The 14,010-nt window shown below is 48.5% G+C and overlaps 1 protein-coding gene across 1 annotated transcript in view; it reads right to left on the minus strand.

The window, feature by feature from the left end:
- The window catches only part of RFT1 (RFT1 glycolipid translocator homolog), a 29,893-nt gene extending 25,997 nt beyond the window's left edge, over positions 1-3,896 (minus strand). The window contains exons 1-2 of the mRNA XM_079794701.1: positions 3,796-3,896; positions 693-778 (exon numbers count right to left, since the gene is read on the minus strand). Of these exons, the coding sequence (XP_079650827.1) occupies positions 693-778; positions 3,796-3,858 (149 nt within the window). The 5' untranslated portion in view covers positions 3,859-3,896. The remainder of the gene's footprint in view (positions 1-692; positions 779-3,795) is intronic.
- Between the last annotated feature and the right edge of the window lie 10,114 nt (positions 3,897-14,010).

Genomic DNA, 14,010 nt, shown 5'->3' on the forward strand with positions numbered 1-14,010 from the left:
TCTGGAACATACTGTCTTGTTTATCAGGACATGAAGACACACCTGAGAAGCTGAGCTATTCTGCACACTCACATCACTTCAGATACTTTTGTGTCATTTGTGAATACAGAATATGTGTGGGATGTCCTCGAACAGAAAGAAAGGAGGAGACGGGAAGAAACACAGAGTCTAAAAGACGAAGCAAGTCAGCTAAGAGCCACCGTGAAATGAATGACAAGACTCAAGCCCTTATCCCAGCTACCATTTTCCATTATACAATTCACCGAGAGAGAAAATAACCACTGAGGGAAGGAAGGTGGCTGTTTGATTACAAAGCACATCCTCACGATCTGGAGGATGCCTGCTTCCTTTGCTGTCAGCAGGACAAGAACACAGAATTATACCTGAGAAGGGGTTTGCAATGAATTACTCCCACTCCTATGTATGCTGGGTTCTCAGAGCAGGCAAACAGGAAAAAGCTGGCTGGGAAATGTGCATTTGGAGGCTGCTAATGGAAAACACTCCATGGGTCCATTAAGATCAACATCCCCCGCTCATTCCCCCGGCAGCATGCTCCTCCTCAGCCGCTGCTAAAACGCTGCGACTCCAGTAAACTTCCTTGCTTCTAAAATCTGAGGGTGACACGCAGTCACAGAGGAAAACCTGACGAGGGATGTGAGTTGTGGACAGTGCCAGGGCGCATCCCTTCTTACCTTACATTCACTATGCCAACGATTTCCTTGGACAGAAAGCGAAGAATAAATGCATTCAAGGCAAAGGTGATCAATCGAAACAACACCTACAGAAAAAGAAGAAAAAGACCCAAGAATAAATTAGGTTGGGCGTGTTTACTTTGCTGAAATGAAAACAATGGGGCTGCTCTTCCTAACATAATGACACACAGCCCCCTTGCCATGGAGACCCTTTCCAAAACACTCATCCTGTCTGCATTTCTTCCCAAAATGTCATTCCTTGGCATCTCTTGGCATGCCTGGGCAGTGGTCAAAGGACCCATCTGTAAACCCTAATTTACTGATGAGAAGAGGGAGGCCCCTACAGACTCAGGGAATTTCTTTGGGTTCAAAGTCGGGCACTCCAGGAGGCAGAAAGAGAATTTCAGTTAGTCTTCCCATTGCCCCTCCTTCCAGCCTGTATAGAAATAGCAAGCACTTTGCAAGTGGGAGCCTGCAGGGTATAGCAGACTCACTAGTAATCATGGTGTCTAATTTCTCTTTCTTCCCTGCCTACTATACTAGTATCTGGGGATGCTGATAATGACATTTAATCCCTTTGAACTTCAGTTTTCAATTAGAAAACAGAAAAGGCTGTATTTATTTACTATTTGCCACCTTCCAGAGAGGAGTTAAAATACCTTTTAAATGACAACTGCAATAAGATCATTTAAAAGGGGGAGGGGTGGTTGGGAGAGACAGAGTCTAGCTAATGCCATTTGGAAGGACTATATCAACTCAAGAAAACCACCGTAGTAAAGAATTATTCCCATGAGACAGAGAAGAACAGGCTGCAATTAAATGAGGTTACTAAATGGGGATGCGGCTGGGGGGCAGGCCTCACTCACTGCCTTCCTCTGCGTCCCAGCAGCACCACAGGTTTAACTCAAGTGCACTTGAGACCAAAAGACAAATCACTTCTCCGTCAAGCACTCTCCCAGTTACCCATGAACAGCTGCAATCTTAGTAAATCCAAGTACGCCAATGAGCCGCAAAAGTCTGGAAATCCCTGGGGAAAGGTAAGGCCTAAAAGGAGAGTGCCATTTAACACTGCCCCCGAAGTGTCACAGAGCAGCAAGGTCTCCAAAGCCGGTATCACAATCTTAACATTTGTGAAGTCAAATGTGACCTTTTGTGAGTCCGCTGAAAGCTCTGCAGCTCTCCTTAGAAACATGCAGCTTCATACCAGGGTGGACAAAAGTAGGTTTACAGTTGTGAGTACACAGAAGTTTTTCCCTGTATTATTATTAATTATTGTATAACTTAATTGTAGTACAACTGTAAGCCTATTTTTGCCCACCCCTGTAAGTACATACACACCAAATTCCCTACTCAGTTTTAGAGGTTTGAAGCCAATTTAGAGAGCTGTTAATGGAAAAAAGCATTCAGCCTCAATTTCCTTCTCTGTCAGACGATGCCTATCTCATAGGGTTGATAACAAGGATCAAACAAGATTGTGTAGGTAAAAGCATTTTTGAAAAATGCATACAAATAAAAGGCATTGATACTTTCACTATGGCCAGCTCAGAGTTATGACAGAGAATAAACTCAAATTCTTGCAGATTACAATATAATTGCAAGGCTACCTCAAGTGTATGTCTTGTAAATTGAAAAAACATACAAGACTGAATTAAAACACTCAGGTATCTAAAGATTATGGCTATTTTTTTTAAAAAACAACAACACATACACATGTTTATATTAACTTCAAAGTCAAAGTTATCCTTGTCTAAGAAAACTAATGCCTCAGGCTTTTCCCTTTCTCTTAATTGAACAAAAGTTTGAGCTAATGAAGCTCTAAGGTTGCTCATGCTACCCAGTATTTGCTCCACATAGAGGCCCTTATTAGTAAGTCTTCACTTTGTAAAGGAATTGACAGTTTTAAAAAAGCTCTTTCATCTCTGTTAATTATTTGACCCTTAAAAGCAACTGGGTGAATAAATGCACCTGAAGCAAGTAAGACTCAGAGCAAAGTTGACTTGCCCAAGGTCACTATGTCCATTTAAAGAATTCTAAACCATAACAAAAATAATTAAGTTATTAAGTACTTACAATGTGTCAGGCATACAACAGACATCTCATCTAATCTCCCTAATGACCGTATGAGGTTGCATTATTGTTCTCATTTAAGATGAGGAAACTGATGCTTGAAGAAGTCAAGCAAACTTCCCAAGGGTGGGCATCTAGCAAGTGACAAGACCCAAACTTCAGCCCAAGACTGCCTGTTCTTTCTCCTAGCCTCCACATGAAACACTCTCTAAAATAAGGGGGAAGGTGGATTCAGGACTTTTGTGAGAAAGGATTGAATGGCTCAAGAGTGAGACAGACAGAAATTGAGCCGCTTGACTTAGAATGACCAGCTCCTAGGTTTTAACGAATCTTTCGATATCCTTTGGACCAACTGGCACGTATGATATCTGACAGGTGATGAATATTAGGCCCAAGAAGGGAAATGATTGGTTCAAGGTCACATAGGCAGAAGGAAGACACACCAACATTTACTAAGGGCATACGAAGAGTACTGTGTTAAGAGCAATTATCTGAATAACTTCAATTTAGCCTAACAGCAACCTTATGGGCTAGGTACTATTATTATTATTACTATTATAACCCCCATTTTCCAAATGAGGAGCTGAGGCTTAGTAGGTGAAGTCACTTGTCCTGGCTCATTCAGCAAGAACTTGGCAGAACCAGGATTTCAATCCAGGCCTGCCTGAGCCCAGGTGCCATATTGTCTCTCTGAACTCGGTGCGAGTCAGAGGCTTTGAGGAATGTGTTTGAGGGTAAGGGGTGGAGCATGGAGAAAATGAACCCCTGGCCTTAAAACACATCAGATTATACAGCACCACAAACACCCCTGCCACCTGATCTTTCTCCGGCAGCTATACGGGAACTGCATTTCTCAAAACGAAAGTGGCTTGTTTGCAATCGCCCAGCCAGGAGAACGCTGGCTCCCAACTCCGGGCCCAGGAGCCCCATCTCCGCCGCCACCTCCTCCTGTCCAGCCCCTCGGCAGCGGGACTGAGTCAGCCCGCCCGCGGACCCCGGCTGCGGGACGGCGTGGGGGCGGCCGGGCAGAGAGTACCTGCAGGAGGAGACCCGAGGAGGCCAGCCGGGCCGCCTGGCCCAGCACCTCCTGGCTGCCCATAGCCTGGCGCCCGGGCTGTCACCAGGAAACGCCGCCGCCAGCCGTTTCGTCGCGAGAAGATAGCGTCACGGAGCAGCTCGCCCGCTGATTGGTGGTTTTGGAACGGAAGGCGGGGCACGGGAAGTGCCGGCCCTGTAAGTGGGCGGGGTGGGGCGCGTCAGTGTTCCTGCGCCGGTCTCCTCTCCCTTTTGTACTAGTCTCCCTTTTGTGCTTTCTCTGCCTACCCCTGTCTGTACCAAATAAGCTAAATAGCGGGTACGAAGAAACGTTGTCGAGTAGCTAAAGCCCCTTCTCTGAGGCTCTCCGCTTACCATCCACAGAACAGAGTCCCCTAACTTCATTAATAAGATTCTGGCCTTTTGGCCTTTGCGTTATGCTGGGGGGGAGGAGGGAGGGGGAGAGGGTAGAGGGTAGAGGGAGGGTTTACCCAACTTAACAGAGAAAGAACTGAGGACCAGAAGTTAAAGGCATCGTTTTCACAGGAGTGGTTTTGTGGAATCCTTCCTGAAGTGCAGAGAATTGGGCCTTGTTTTCCAATGAGACAAGTGAGACCGGGAGGTGTGAAGTGACTTGTTCCTGTCTACACGTCTTGTCCCTGGTGGAGCAGACCCCAGGCTCCGGATCCTAAACTTGCCTCTCTTGCCCGCATGCTACCAGAGCAGAAGAATGGACGGAGAGTGCTTTCTAAAATGTAAAGCACCCAACACACACAATCAGCTGTTCTTCTGTTGGTTTCTTATCTGCTATGCAGACTCTGGGAAACCCAGTCTTCCCCAATATCTTTTAGGCCTCCTGTAATTTGACCCCCAACCTACTGGCTTGACCACCTTACATAATATAATCACTGCCCTTTCCCAACACACTGTAGGCTCTAGCCATTAGGAGCCCTTACTGTTTCTCAAACAGGCCCTGTCTTGTTGGTCTTGACACCTGCTTCCCTCTCTGCCCAAAGTGCCTTCCTTGATGGTGCCCCCCACCCACCCACCCACTCAGGCCCCACTGCCCTGACTTTTCTGAGTACCACTGTCAGCTCCTGCTGTGGACGGAATGTGTGTGCTCCCCATACTCATATGTTGAAGCCCTAATTCCCAGTTTGATGGTTTTGGGAGGTGGGGCCTTTGGGAGGTAATTATGTCATGAGGGTGGAGTCCTCAAGGAATGGGGTTAGTGCCCTTATAAGAAGAGACAAAAGAGAGATGAACTCTCTCTCCATCAGAAGAGGATGACAGCAAGAAGGCAGCCAGCTTCAAAACAGGAAGAGGGCTCTCACCAGAAACTGAATTAGCCAGTACTTTATCTTGAACTTCCCAGCCTCCAGAACTGCAAGAAATAAGTTCCCGTTGCTTAAGCCACTCAGTCTATGGTATTCTGTTGCAGGTGTCTGAGCAGACTAGGCCAGCACCTATAAAGCCCTTTGTAACCCTTTGTAGCTTTTAGCACTACCTGCTTTGCAATGAAGAGACTAGACTACGTTCCTCTGTCTAAACAAGAAGGCACGAGTGAAAGTCCACCTGGCTTTTCTCCCTGCAAGATAGCAGAGAAAGTTCCTAGGACTCCCATAAATAGCTCCTAACTCTTACTGCTGCTGGAAACAGATGATGGAGCCCAAGGCCCATGTATCCTCCTATCCCCCTCTTGCCAGATTAGCTCTATCTTATGGTGGAGGCACAGAATGTGAGCTTTTGACTGTCAAGCCCTAAATCCTCGTTCTGCTACTCACTAACTGGGTGACCTCAATGTGCTTAACTATTAACTAGGGGATATTATCTGTCCTGTGAGGGTAATTATAAGAATTAAAGCAGACAAAAATGTGGCCCTTAAGGAGCTTAAATTGTAGTGGAAGGAAGATTGGGGCGGGGAAAAAAAAAAAAAAGATTGGGCGGGGGGGTGAGGGGGGGACCCTAACAACAAACAATAAAATTTCACATAATGATAAGTGCTATGAAAGAATAAAACCACAGAAGGTAACAGAGGCTCTTGGAGTGTAGGAAGGGGTGATGTTCTGGAAGACAGAGCAAACCTGGCACCCTCCGGGGAGAGGAGTGTACCTGGAAAGGAGAGCAAAGTGTTGAAGGGTCGAGGTATTCAGCCTAAGGGCTGAGATGCCCTAGGCCTTGACCTGGCAGCCTGCCCATCCCATGGACCTTGGACTGGCAGGTGAGGTAGGTTCTTGCTGCCTTTATCCCCAGCCAAGCAGCTGCCTCCTCCACAGCTCATCACTGGAGCAGAACCAGCCATGAGCTCTTCATGTCCACACACTCCTAACCCTGGGCATTTCAGTGGGCTGGGCTGGGCTGGGAGGGACAAAGGGAAATGCTCCAAGCTAAGTCTGAAGGGTAAAGCCGCCCAGGAGTCCAGGGTACAGACCCCGAGGGGCTCCTGGGCAAGGAGTCAGGGATCTTTTTATCTCCTTCTGAATGTTAAGACTTAGAAAGAAGAGTCTGAGCAGGAACTTTGTGCCCAGAGCCATGCTGGATGCTGGGTTGATGGGGGAGAAGGAATTGTGATTAGAGCCCATGTGCATGGACCACTGGCCCCACATCAGCACCTGTCTGAGCACTGGACCCCATCATTCTCTCAACAACCCATGAGGTAGACATTACAGATGAGGAAACTGAGGCATGGAGATGTTACGTTACTCCCCCCAAAGCCGTTCAGGTCGGGAGTGGTCAAGCTGGCATTTGCACCGCGGTGCTTTCTGACTCCAAATGCTAAAAGAGTGATGTTCCTGCCCTCAAAATGCTCCTGGTCCTGAAGGAGACTTGGCTAAGAGTCTCCATATCTAAACCCCAGAGGACATATGTGGCACCGAGGGGGTGGGCCCTGGGAGGCTGCAGTGGCTCAGCTGCACTGAGCCTCTCCAACGGCCTCGCCTCTGTTAACAGTATTGGCAGCAATGGGGCATGGCACATGCCATGGTCTTTGTGTGGTGAGCTATGGCCCACTAGCTGTGGCCTGCTGTGTATGACCTGTGAGCTAAGAATAGTTTTTACAGTTTTAAAGGGTTAGGAGAAAAATATCAAAAGAAGAATATTTCATGACACATGAAAATCACATGAAATTACATTTCCGTGTCCACAAATAAAGTTTTATTAGCACATGGCCACATCCACCCATTTGTGTATACACTGTCTACAGCGACTGTCCTGCTACAACAGCAGGTAGTTTGCTCCCCAACACTGAAAATATTTACTATCTGGCCTTTTACAGAAAAAGTTTGCCAATCCTGGTGAGCCCCAGTGCCTGACACCCAGTAGACATTTCAATATTGAATGACTGGATGCACAGATAAAATGAATAATGAAGGACTAGGAAAGGAAGAAAGACAAATAAGAAGGTTCTTTGCCCCGGGGGTCACCTGGTTTGGGGAGCAAGTGATCCTTGGAGAATGCCAGACCATAATTGGTGCTCACTGAAGGAGCCGTTTCCCCAGGCTCGCCCCTCCCTCCTGCCCTCTGTGCCAGGGGGCCTCCTTGCCAAGGAAAGCTGACCCGAGCTGGCTATTTTATTGCCCAGCTGAAGGGAGTGCCAGCGCTGGCACCAAGCCAGTTAGGCTCCCAGGGCAGTGGGGCAGGCAGGGAGGCTGCCAGCAGGCGAGGAGGCAGGGTAAAAGCTAGGGCAAGCGGTGCCTTGGACCTCATCTGGGTGGAGGCAGGAGAGCTGGGCATTGTCCCATGCACCAGCCACCGGGAGGTGGGGAATTTTGGGTGAGGGTCCTGCCCCACCAAGGCTTTCTGCTGCCCACCTGGTGGAGGACCTCAAGGCTCTGTCCCTCACTCAGAAGTCCCTGGGCATGAGAACACGGCTGTGCTACTAATAGCCCACATTTGTTGAGTGTGTACAGCTACTGTGCTGGGCACTTCACCTTCATGATCTCATTTTACTCCAAGAGCAGGCCCATGAGCCCTGGCCAGGTGGCTCAGTTGGTTGGAGCATCATCCCATACACCAAAAGGTTGTAGGTTCGATTCCCAATTCGGCAACTGATCAGTGTTTTCCTCTCATGTTAATGACTCTCTCTCTCTCTCTCTCTCTCTCTCTCTCTCTCTCTCTCTCTCTCTTTCTCAAATCAATAAACATTTCCTCGGGTAAGGATTAAAAAGTAAAAAGAGCAGGCCCATGAGGCATAAGCCATTATTATCCCCATTTTAAAGACCAGGAAACTGAGGCTCAGTGAGGTTAAAGGATATGCCTAAGGGCTAGTAAATGGTGGTGCCAGCATTTGCACTGGGCAGTGTGGCTCTCAGACCCTTAACCAGGAATGAACCAGAGTGTTTATTGATAATCCGATTCTTTGGCTCCACCTCAGCCGCTCTGATTCAGGAAGGTTGGGTGTGCCTGGGAATCTGCATTCACCCACACCCTGCGTGGTTCTGATACAGTGGACCAGACTGTGAGGAGCACTGCCTAAGGGCAGATCTTTAGGCACCTTGGAAAATCTGCCCCCTTCTCTGAGCTGGAGGAGTCTGTCTGCTTAAAGCAGGCAAAGCAGGTCCTGAGATCCGCCCCAGGCCTGTCCAGCTGCCAGGGGTCTTGTTTTTAGGATTAGGCTGTGGGTCAGCGCTGAGGGCAGCAGGGGCTGGAGGCAGTGCCTGTGTGAAGGGCTTGGGGAAATTCTGTGCCAGGAAGAGTGTACAGTGAGGCTCCTGGGTCCCAGTGTCTGCCCATGGGTTGGGGTGAGCCGCCACAGAGCCCTGGCTTTGCTGGCTCCTCTGGGTGTTGATTTGTGCAGAGACAAGAGAGTAACCTGCAATGCCCACACATCAGCCTGGCTCATTTCACTGCAGCATCTATTCCTGCACCACCACCCTGTGCTGGGCATCGGAGGGGGCATGAGAGTGGATGAGCCACTATCACTGCACCTCCAGAGCTGAGGGTCCCGCTCAGAGAGAACGTGAGAGTGATATAGGCAGGCTGAGGTGGGAAAATGGGCAAGGGGGTTCAGGGGTGGGCATTAGGGAAGCTTTCATGCAGGGGCTGTTTCTGAAGGGCAGAGGGGTCAAACAGAGGGAACACAAAGGAGGGAGCTTGCTGAGCCCCCCTGTGGGACCCAGCGACTGGCTTTGACTGCCCTAGAGTGAAGAAGTTCTCTCACCCACTGGTCCGTGGCCAGTGCCAGGCTGGTGGCCCTGAAAAGAACAAGTTCATGGATGTGAACATGCATGTGGATGAATACAAATTCAGGAACACGTGTTCATGTGCATGTGGGAAGTGAGTGTGCATTTGCATGTGTGTGCAGGCCTATTTGCCAGGGCCAGCCTTCAGATAAAGTCTGTGTGTAGGTGAATGGATACATGCTCGTGAGTTTACATGTGAGTATGGATGGGAAAGTGTGAATGTCAGATCCCATGCAGTGCGTGCAATGTGTGACTGTGTGGGGTATGAAGGTGTGTATGCATGTAAGTATACAGATATGTGTGCTGTTCTGGAGGTCAGCCCTCAGGCTTTCTGATTCTGGGTCCATGGTCTCCATAAGAGTAATAATGGTTCATATTCTATCAGACCCCCACTTTCCATTCATCACCTCAATTAATCCTCTCATCAACCTTATGAGGTGGCCTTATGATAGTTATATAATAATCTTACGAGTTATTACCCCCATTTAACTGATGAAGAAACTCTCAGAAAAGTAAAGTGACCAGCTCAACTTTGCCCAGCCAGTAAGTAGCAGAGCTGGGATTGAGGCCAGGCTGTCAGATCTGAGAGACCCCTTTACCATTTCCTACAAGCTGATTCAAACAGCTCCTGGTGAGGAATGTTTCTGGTACACTCATGGCTGGCTGGCCGGGACCTGGCACAGACACCCAGGGCTTCTTACATGCTAGGGCGTAAGGCACTGTCATCCCTGGGGCCTGGCTCTCGGGACCCAGGGCTACACATGTAGGAAGGTCACACAGGTGAAATGGAGCAGCCTCCTCTTTTATCCAAAATCCCGGAGAATTTGGGCCAGAGCCAACAGAGGCCCCGAGTCTGAGCCCATGTGATGCTTCCTCCCTTGGGAACAGCAGTCCTGTATGGAGAGTTGCCCTAGACCCATGGTCGGCAAACTGCAGCTTGCGAGCCACATGCGGCTCTTTGGCCCCTTGAGTGTGGCTCTTCCACAAAATACCACAGTCTGGGCGAGTCTATTTTGAAGAAGTGGCGTTAGAAGAAGTTTAAGTTTAAAAATTTTGGCTCTCAAAAGAAATTTCAAGCATTGTACTATTGATATTTGGCTCCGTTGACTAATGAGTTTGCCGACCACTGCTCTAGACCAAGCATGTCAAACTCGCGGCCCGCGGGCTGCTTGCCTTGTTTATTTGGCCCATGTTAGCCTTTGAGTTTGACATGCTTGCTCTAGATGTACCTTTGGTTGTTTTCATGGTTTGGTGATTATGAAAAATGCTATTATGAATATTTGTGTACAGATTTTTGTGTGGACACGTTTTCCATTTTCTTGGGTATGTACAGAGGAGCAGGATTTCTGGATCTTGTGGTAATTCTGTGTTAAACCATTTGAGAAATTGCCAGAGTGTTTTCCAGGGGCTGTGTCATTTTGTATTCCTACCAGCAGGGTAGGAGGGTTCCAGTTTCTCCACATCCTCACCAATACATATCTTGGTTCATGTTTTTTATAATAGCCATCCTAGTGGTTACGAAGTGGTATCTCATTGTGGTTTTGATCTGCATTTCCCTAATGACTAATGATGTGCTATTGTGTGCTTAATGATGTGCTTTTCATGTGCTTACTGGCCATTTGTATATATTTTTTGTAGATGTGTCTATTCGAATCCTTTGCCCATTTTAAAATTCATTTTATTTTAGCCAACACTTACTGAGCAACTACTATGTGCTGACATACTGGGGGATGGGAAGGGACACACAGAGTCAGGGACTCTGATTGAGGCTTGAGGCTTGCCTTGCTCCGCCTCCCAGGCTGTCACACTAGGGTATGTCTTATGCATGTCCCTTGACCTCTCTAAACCTCAGTTCTCTTATCTGTGAAATGGGAGAATATTGGGACAATCTCTTAAGGTGATTATGAAGCTGAAATGGAATGATGCATGCAGAGGACTTTACACAGGTTGGGAGTAGAAGAAATGTCCACTAAATATAACACAGTTATTTTATTTTATTTATTTATTTTATTTTATTGTCATCGGAAAACTGAGAGGGACAAGATGATCTATAAAGGCCCAACACCCTTATAGAAAAGAGAGATTATAGAAGCCAGGGGCACCCCCATGTCAGATGGAAAGAGGAGACTCTTTCAACTATAGCGGCCTTTATGGGGAGCAGTCACCCTGAGTTCAGGGTTACCCAAAAAGGGTTTCAGAGGCACCAGACCACTTCAGGAAGCCCTCTGGCCTTGTGGCTCTCTGGTCTCCATCCTGGCTTTGTCTCGGCCCTCCCAGCCCATGCGACAGTGGCCAGGAGCCTCCTCACTGATCTGCCGAGCTCATGGCGGAGGGGAAATGTGTTTCCAGATAGGGTGAAAATAGATCCTTCTCCAAATATGCTCATCGTGGCTAAGAAAAATAAATAGAACCAAGAGGGAAAACAGAGCAGAAACAGACATCAGATGAGGCCAGGCCCGGGCCGTTCTGGAGGCACAAGCTGCCAGACGGGTGGGGGTTGGGCTTGTGCAACAGAAGGATGTATGTGAATGTGTGTGTGAGTGTGAGTGTGTGCGACTGAATGAGTTTGTACATGACTGCATGAGTGAGCATGTGTGACAGTAAGTGTATGTGCATGAGTATGAGGGTGTGAGTGTGAGTACGTGTGAATGTGTGCTAGTACGCCTGTATGTGTGTATGTAGATTGAGTGTGTGAGCATGTGTGTTAGAGACTGTGTAGTGTATCTGTGTATCAGTGAAAGTATGTGAACATGTGTGAGTGTGAGTGTGTATGTTAACATCATGTGAGTCCATGTGTGAGTAGTGCAAGTAAGTGCATATACGACAGTGTGCAAATGAGTGTGTAAGCATGTATGAATGCAACCATATGTGACTGTGTTCATCCTAGTGTGGATGTGTGAATGTGTAAGCATCTGTGTGAGAGTGTCTGAGTGAGAATGCATGAGTATATGTACACAAGTGTTCACCTACGGTATGTGGTGTATGCGTGTGAGCAAGTGTTCATGAGGGTGTACATGAAGGTATAATAGTGTGTGAGTGCACATATGAGTGCATGTGAGCTTGTGTGTGTGAATGTGTGTATGCAGGCACTTCAGGTGTACGTTTGCATTTAACCTCTTCAACATACCTTAGGGCTTAGGAGAGGGGTATTGATGTCACCCCCAGTTTATAGGTGAGGAAAGGGAGGCCCTTTTGAAGGAACTTGCACAAAGTCACACTACCAGGAAGGGGCAGAGCTGCCATTTACACCCAGGTCTTTGTGAGCACACACCCCCGCTCTCCTGCCAGCCTGACCTTCACATCTCCCTGATGAGGATCCTCCTTGCTGCCCTGGTCCCCTGGGATCGCCCAGCCTGTTCTTGGAGCTCCTTGGACTCAGGCCTTGTGATCTGCCATGCAGCCCTGAATTATGCCATCTGCAAGGCCACGATCAACATCATTCTTCTAACAGCCCCTACTGTGTGCCAGGAACATTGGACTTTACATGTGTGATCGCAGACTTCAAAAGAACCCTTCAAGGTCATCTTACAGCTGAGGACTGGCTCAAGGTCAGGCAGCTGTAGGAGCGGGGAGGGTAACCCGACCCTAGAGCCTGATAGCCCCCAGGCCTTCCCACAGGGTGCTGGTGAAGAGCTCAGTCTGCTTCACTCTGCTTCACTTCTTTTAAGCCGCAAGATCAATGACTCCCTCTCACCATCATCCTTGACCTATGAAGGGTTCAAATTCTTGCTTCAGCAATGCTGCAAATGGCAGAAAATCCCCAATCTTTGTGGTCACTCTCAAATACTTGAAACTCCTAATGTTGAAATGGTGAATGTCAAGGGTTCTCCACGTCTATACCTCAGAGCCGTGAGGGAATAAATGTAAAATAATGTAGCCCCATTTTCGTGTAGGGGCCCTGGGCAAGTGACTTAACCCTTCAGAGCCTCAATTTCCCCATCTATAAAACGGGGTTTTATAATAATACCTCACAGGTTTGGAGTCGGGTAAAACCAAGTTGACTTAATGGTGCCTTAGTAAAGACTTGTGGGTCCATTGTTTGGTTGAATGTTGGCCTCTGACTCTGACAGGCTGCGTGGAGCTTAGATGGTACGGTGGCGATTTCAACTTCCCAGGTTTCCAAGGACTTGCTCAGAGGGTCTCAGACCTTAGCTCTCTTCCCAAGTCCCTGGTGTTTGGGCCCAGCAGGCCTGGCTCTCCCTCTGAGCACTCGAGGGGGGCGGGGGGGGGGGGGGCGGGGTGTGCAGGCCTCAGCCTCTCCAGTTCACAAACAAGCCCAGCAGAGGAAACAGCAGGTTTCCCAGACAGCTGTGTGTCCCAGAGCTGCCGCCCAGGAAGGGAAGTGTGTGCTCGATGGGGAAGTTGCTGCCCCAAACACCCAGTTGAGAAACATGGTGGGGAAAATCCACCAGGCTGCTGGGCTCTGGGGAAGGGGATCTCCAGGGGTGGCACACAGACATCACCGTCTCCTCCTTCGTTCCTTGAGCCTGGGGAGGGGCGTGGCTTCCTACTGGTGTTACTCTAGGCCAGTGGTCCGCAAACGGCGGCTCGCAAGCCACATGTGGCTTGTGAGCCGCGGTTTGCCGCTCTGTTGACTAATGAGTTTGCCTACCGCTGCCTTAGGGAAAAACACTTAAAAAACATTTTAATATTGTACTAATGTCTTTAACCTGAAGTCAAAACTTCTGGGTAAGGGGAATGCCTTACAGCAGTAGTCGGCAAACTCATTAGTCAACAGAGCAGCAAACCGGCTCGCCAGCCACAGTTTGCCGACCCCTGCCTAGTCTGCTTTTCTCTATAGCTTCTCCACTTTTGTTTATCACCTGTGTCATGGATCCCCTGGATTCAGTTCACTCTGTTTGAAATACCTTGAGTGGCTTCTCTTTTCCTGTTGAACTCTGAAGTCCAGAGAGGTGAGGCCACTTGGGCTCGCCTGTGACATCCATCCCCTGCTCCCTCAGCCCCCTCTCCCTTTGGAGATCTGCCTTTCTCGCCCTCGCTCTGGGCCGGCTTCCCTCTGCTTTGCGGAGGGCTGT

This window comes from Cnephaeus nilssonii (assembly GCF_951640355.1).
Source record: "Cnephaeus nilssonii genome assembly, chromosome: 17".
NCBI lineage: Eukaryota > Metazoa > Chordata > Mammalia > Chiroptera > Vespertilionidae > Cnephaeus > Cnephaeus nilssonii.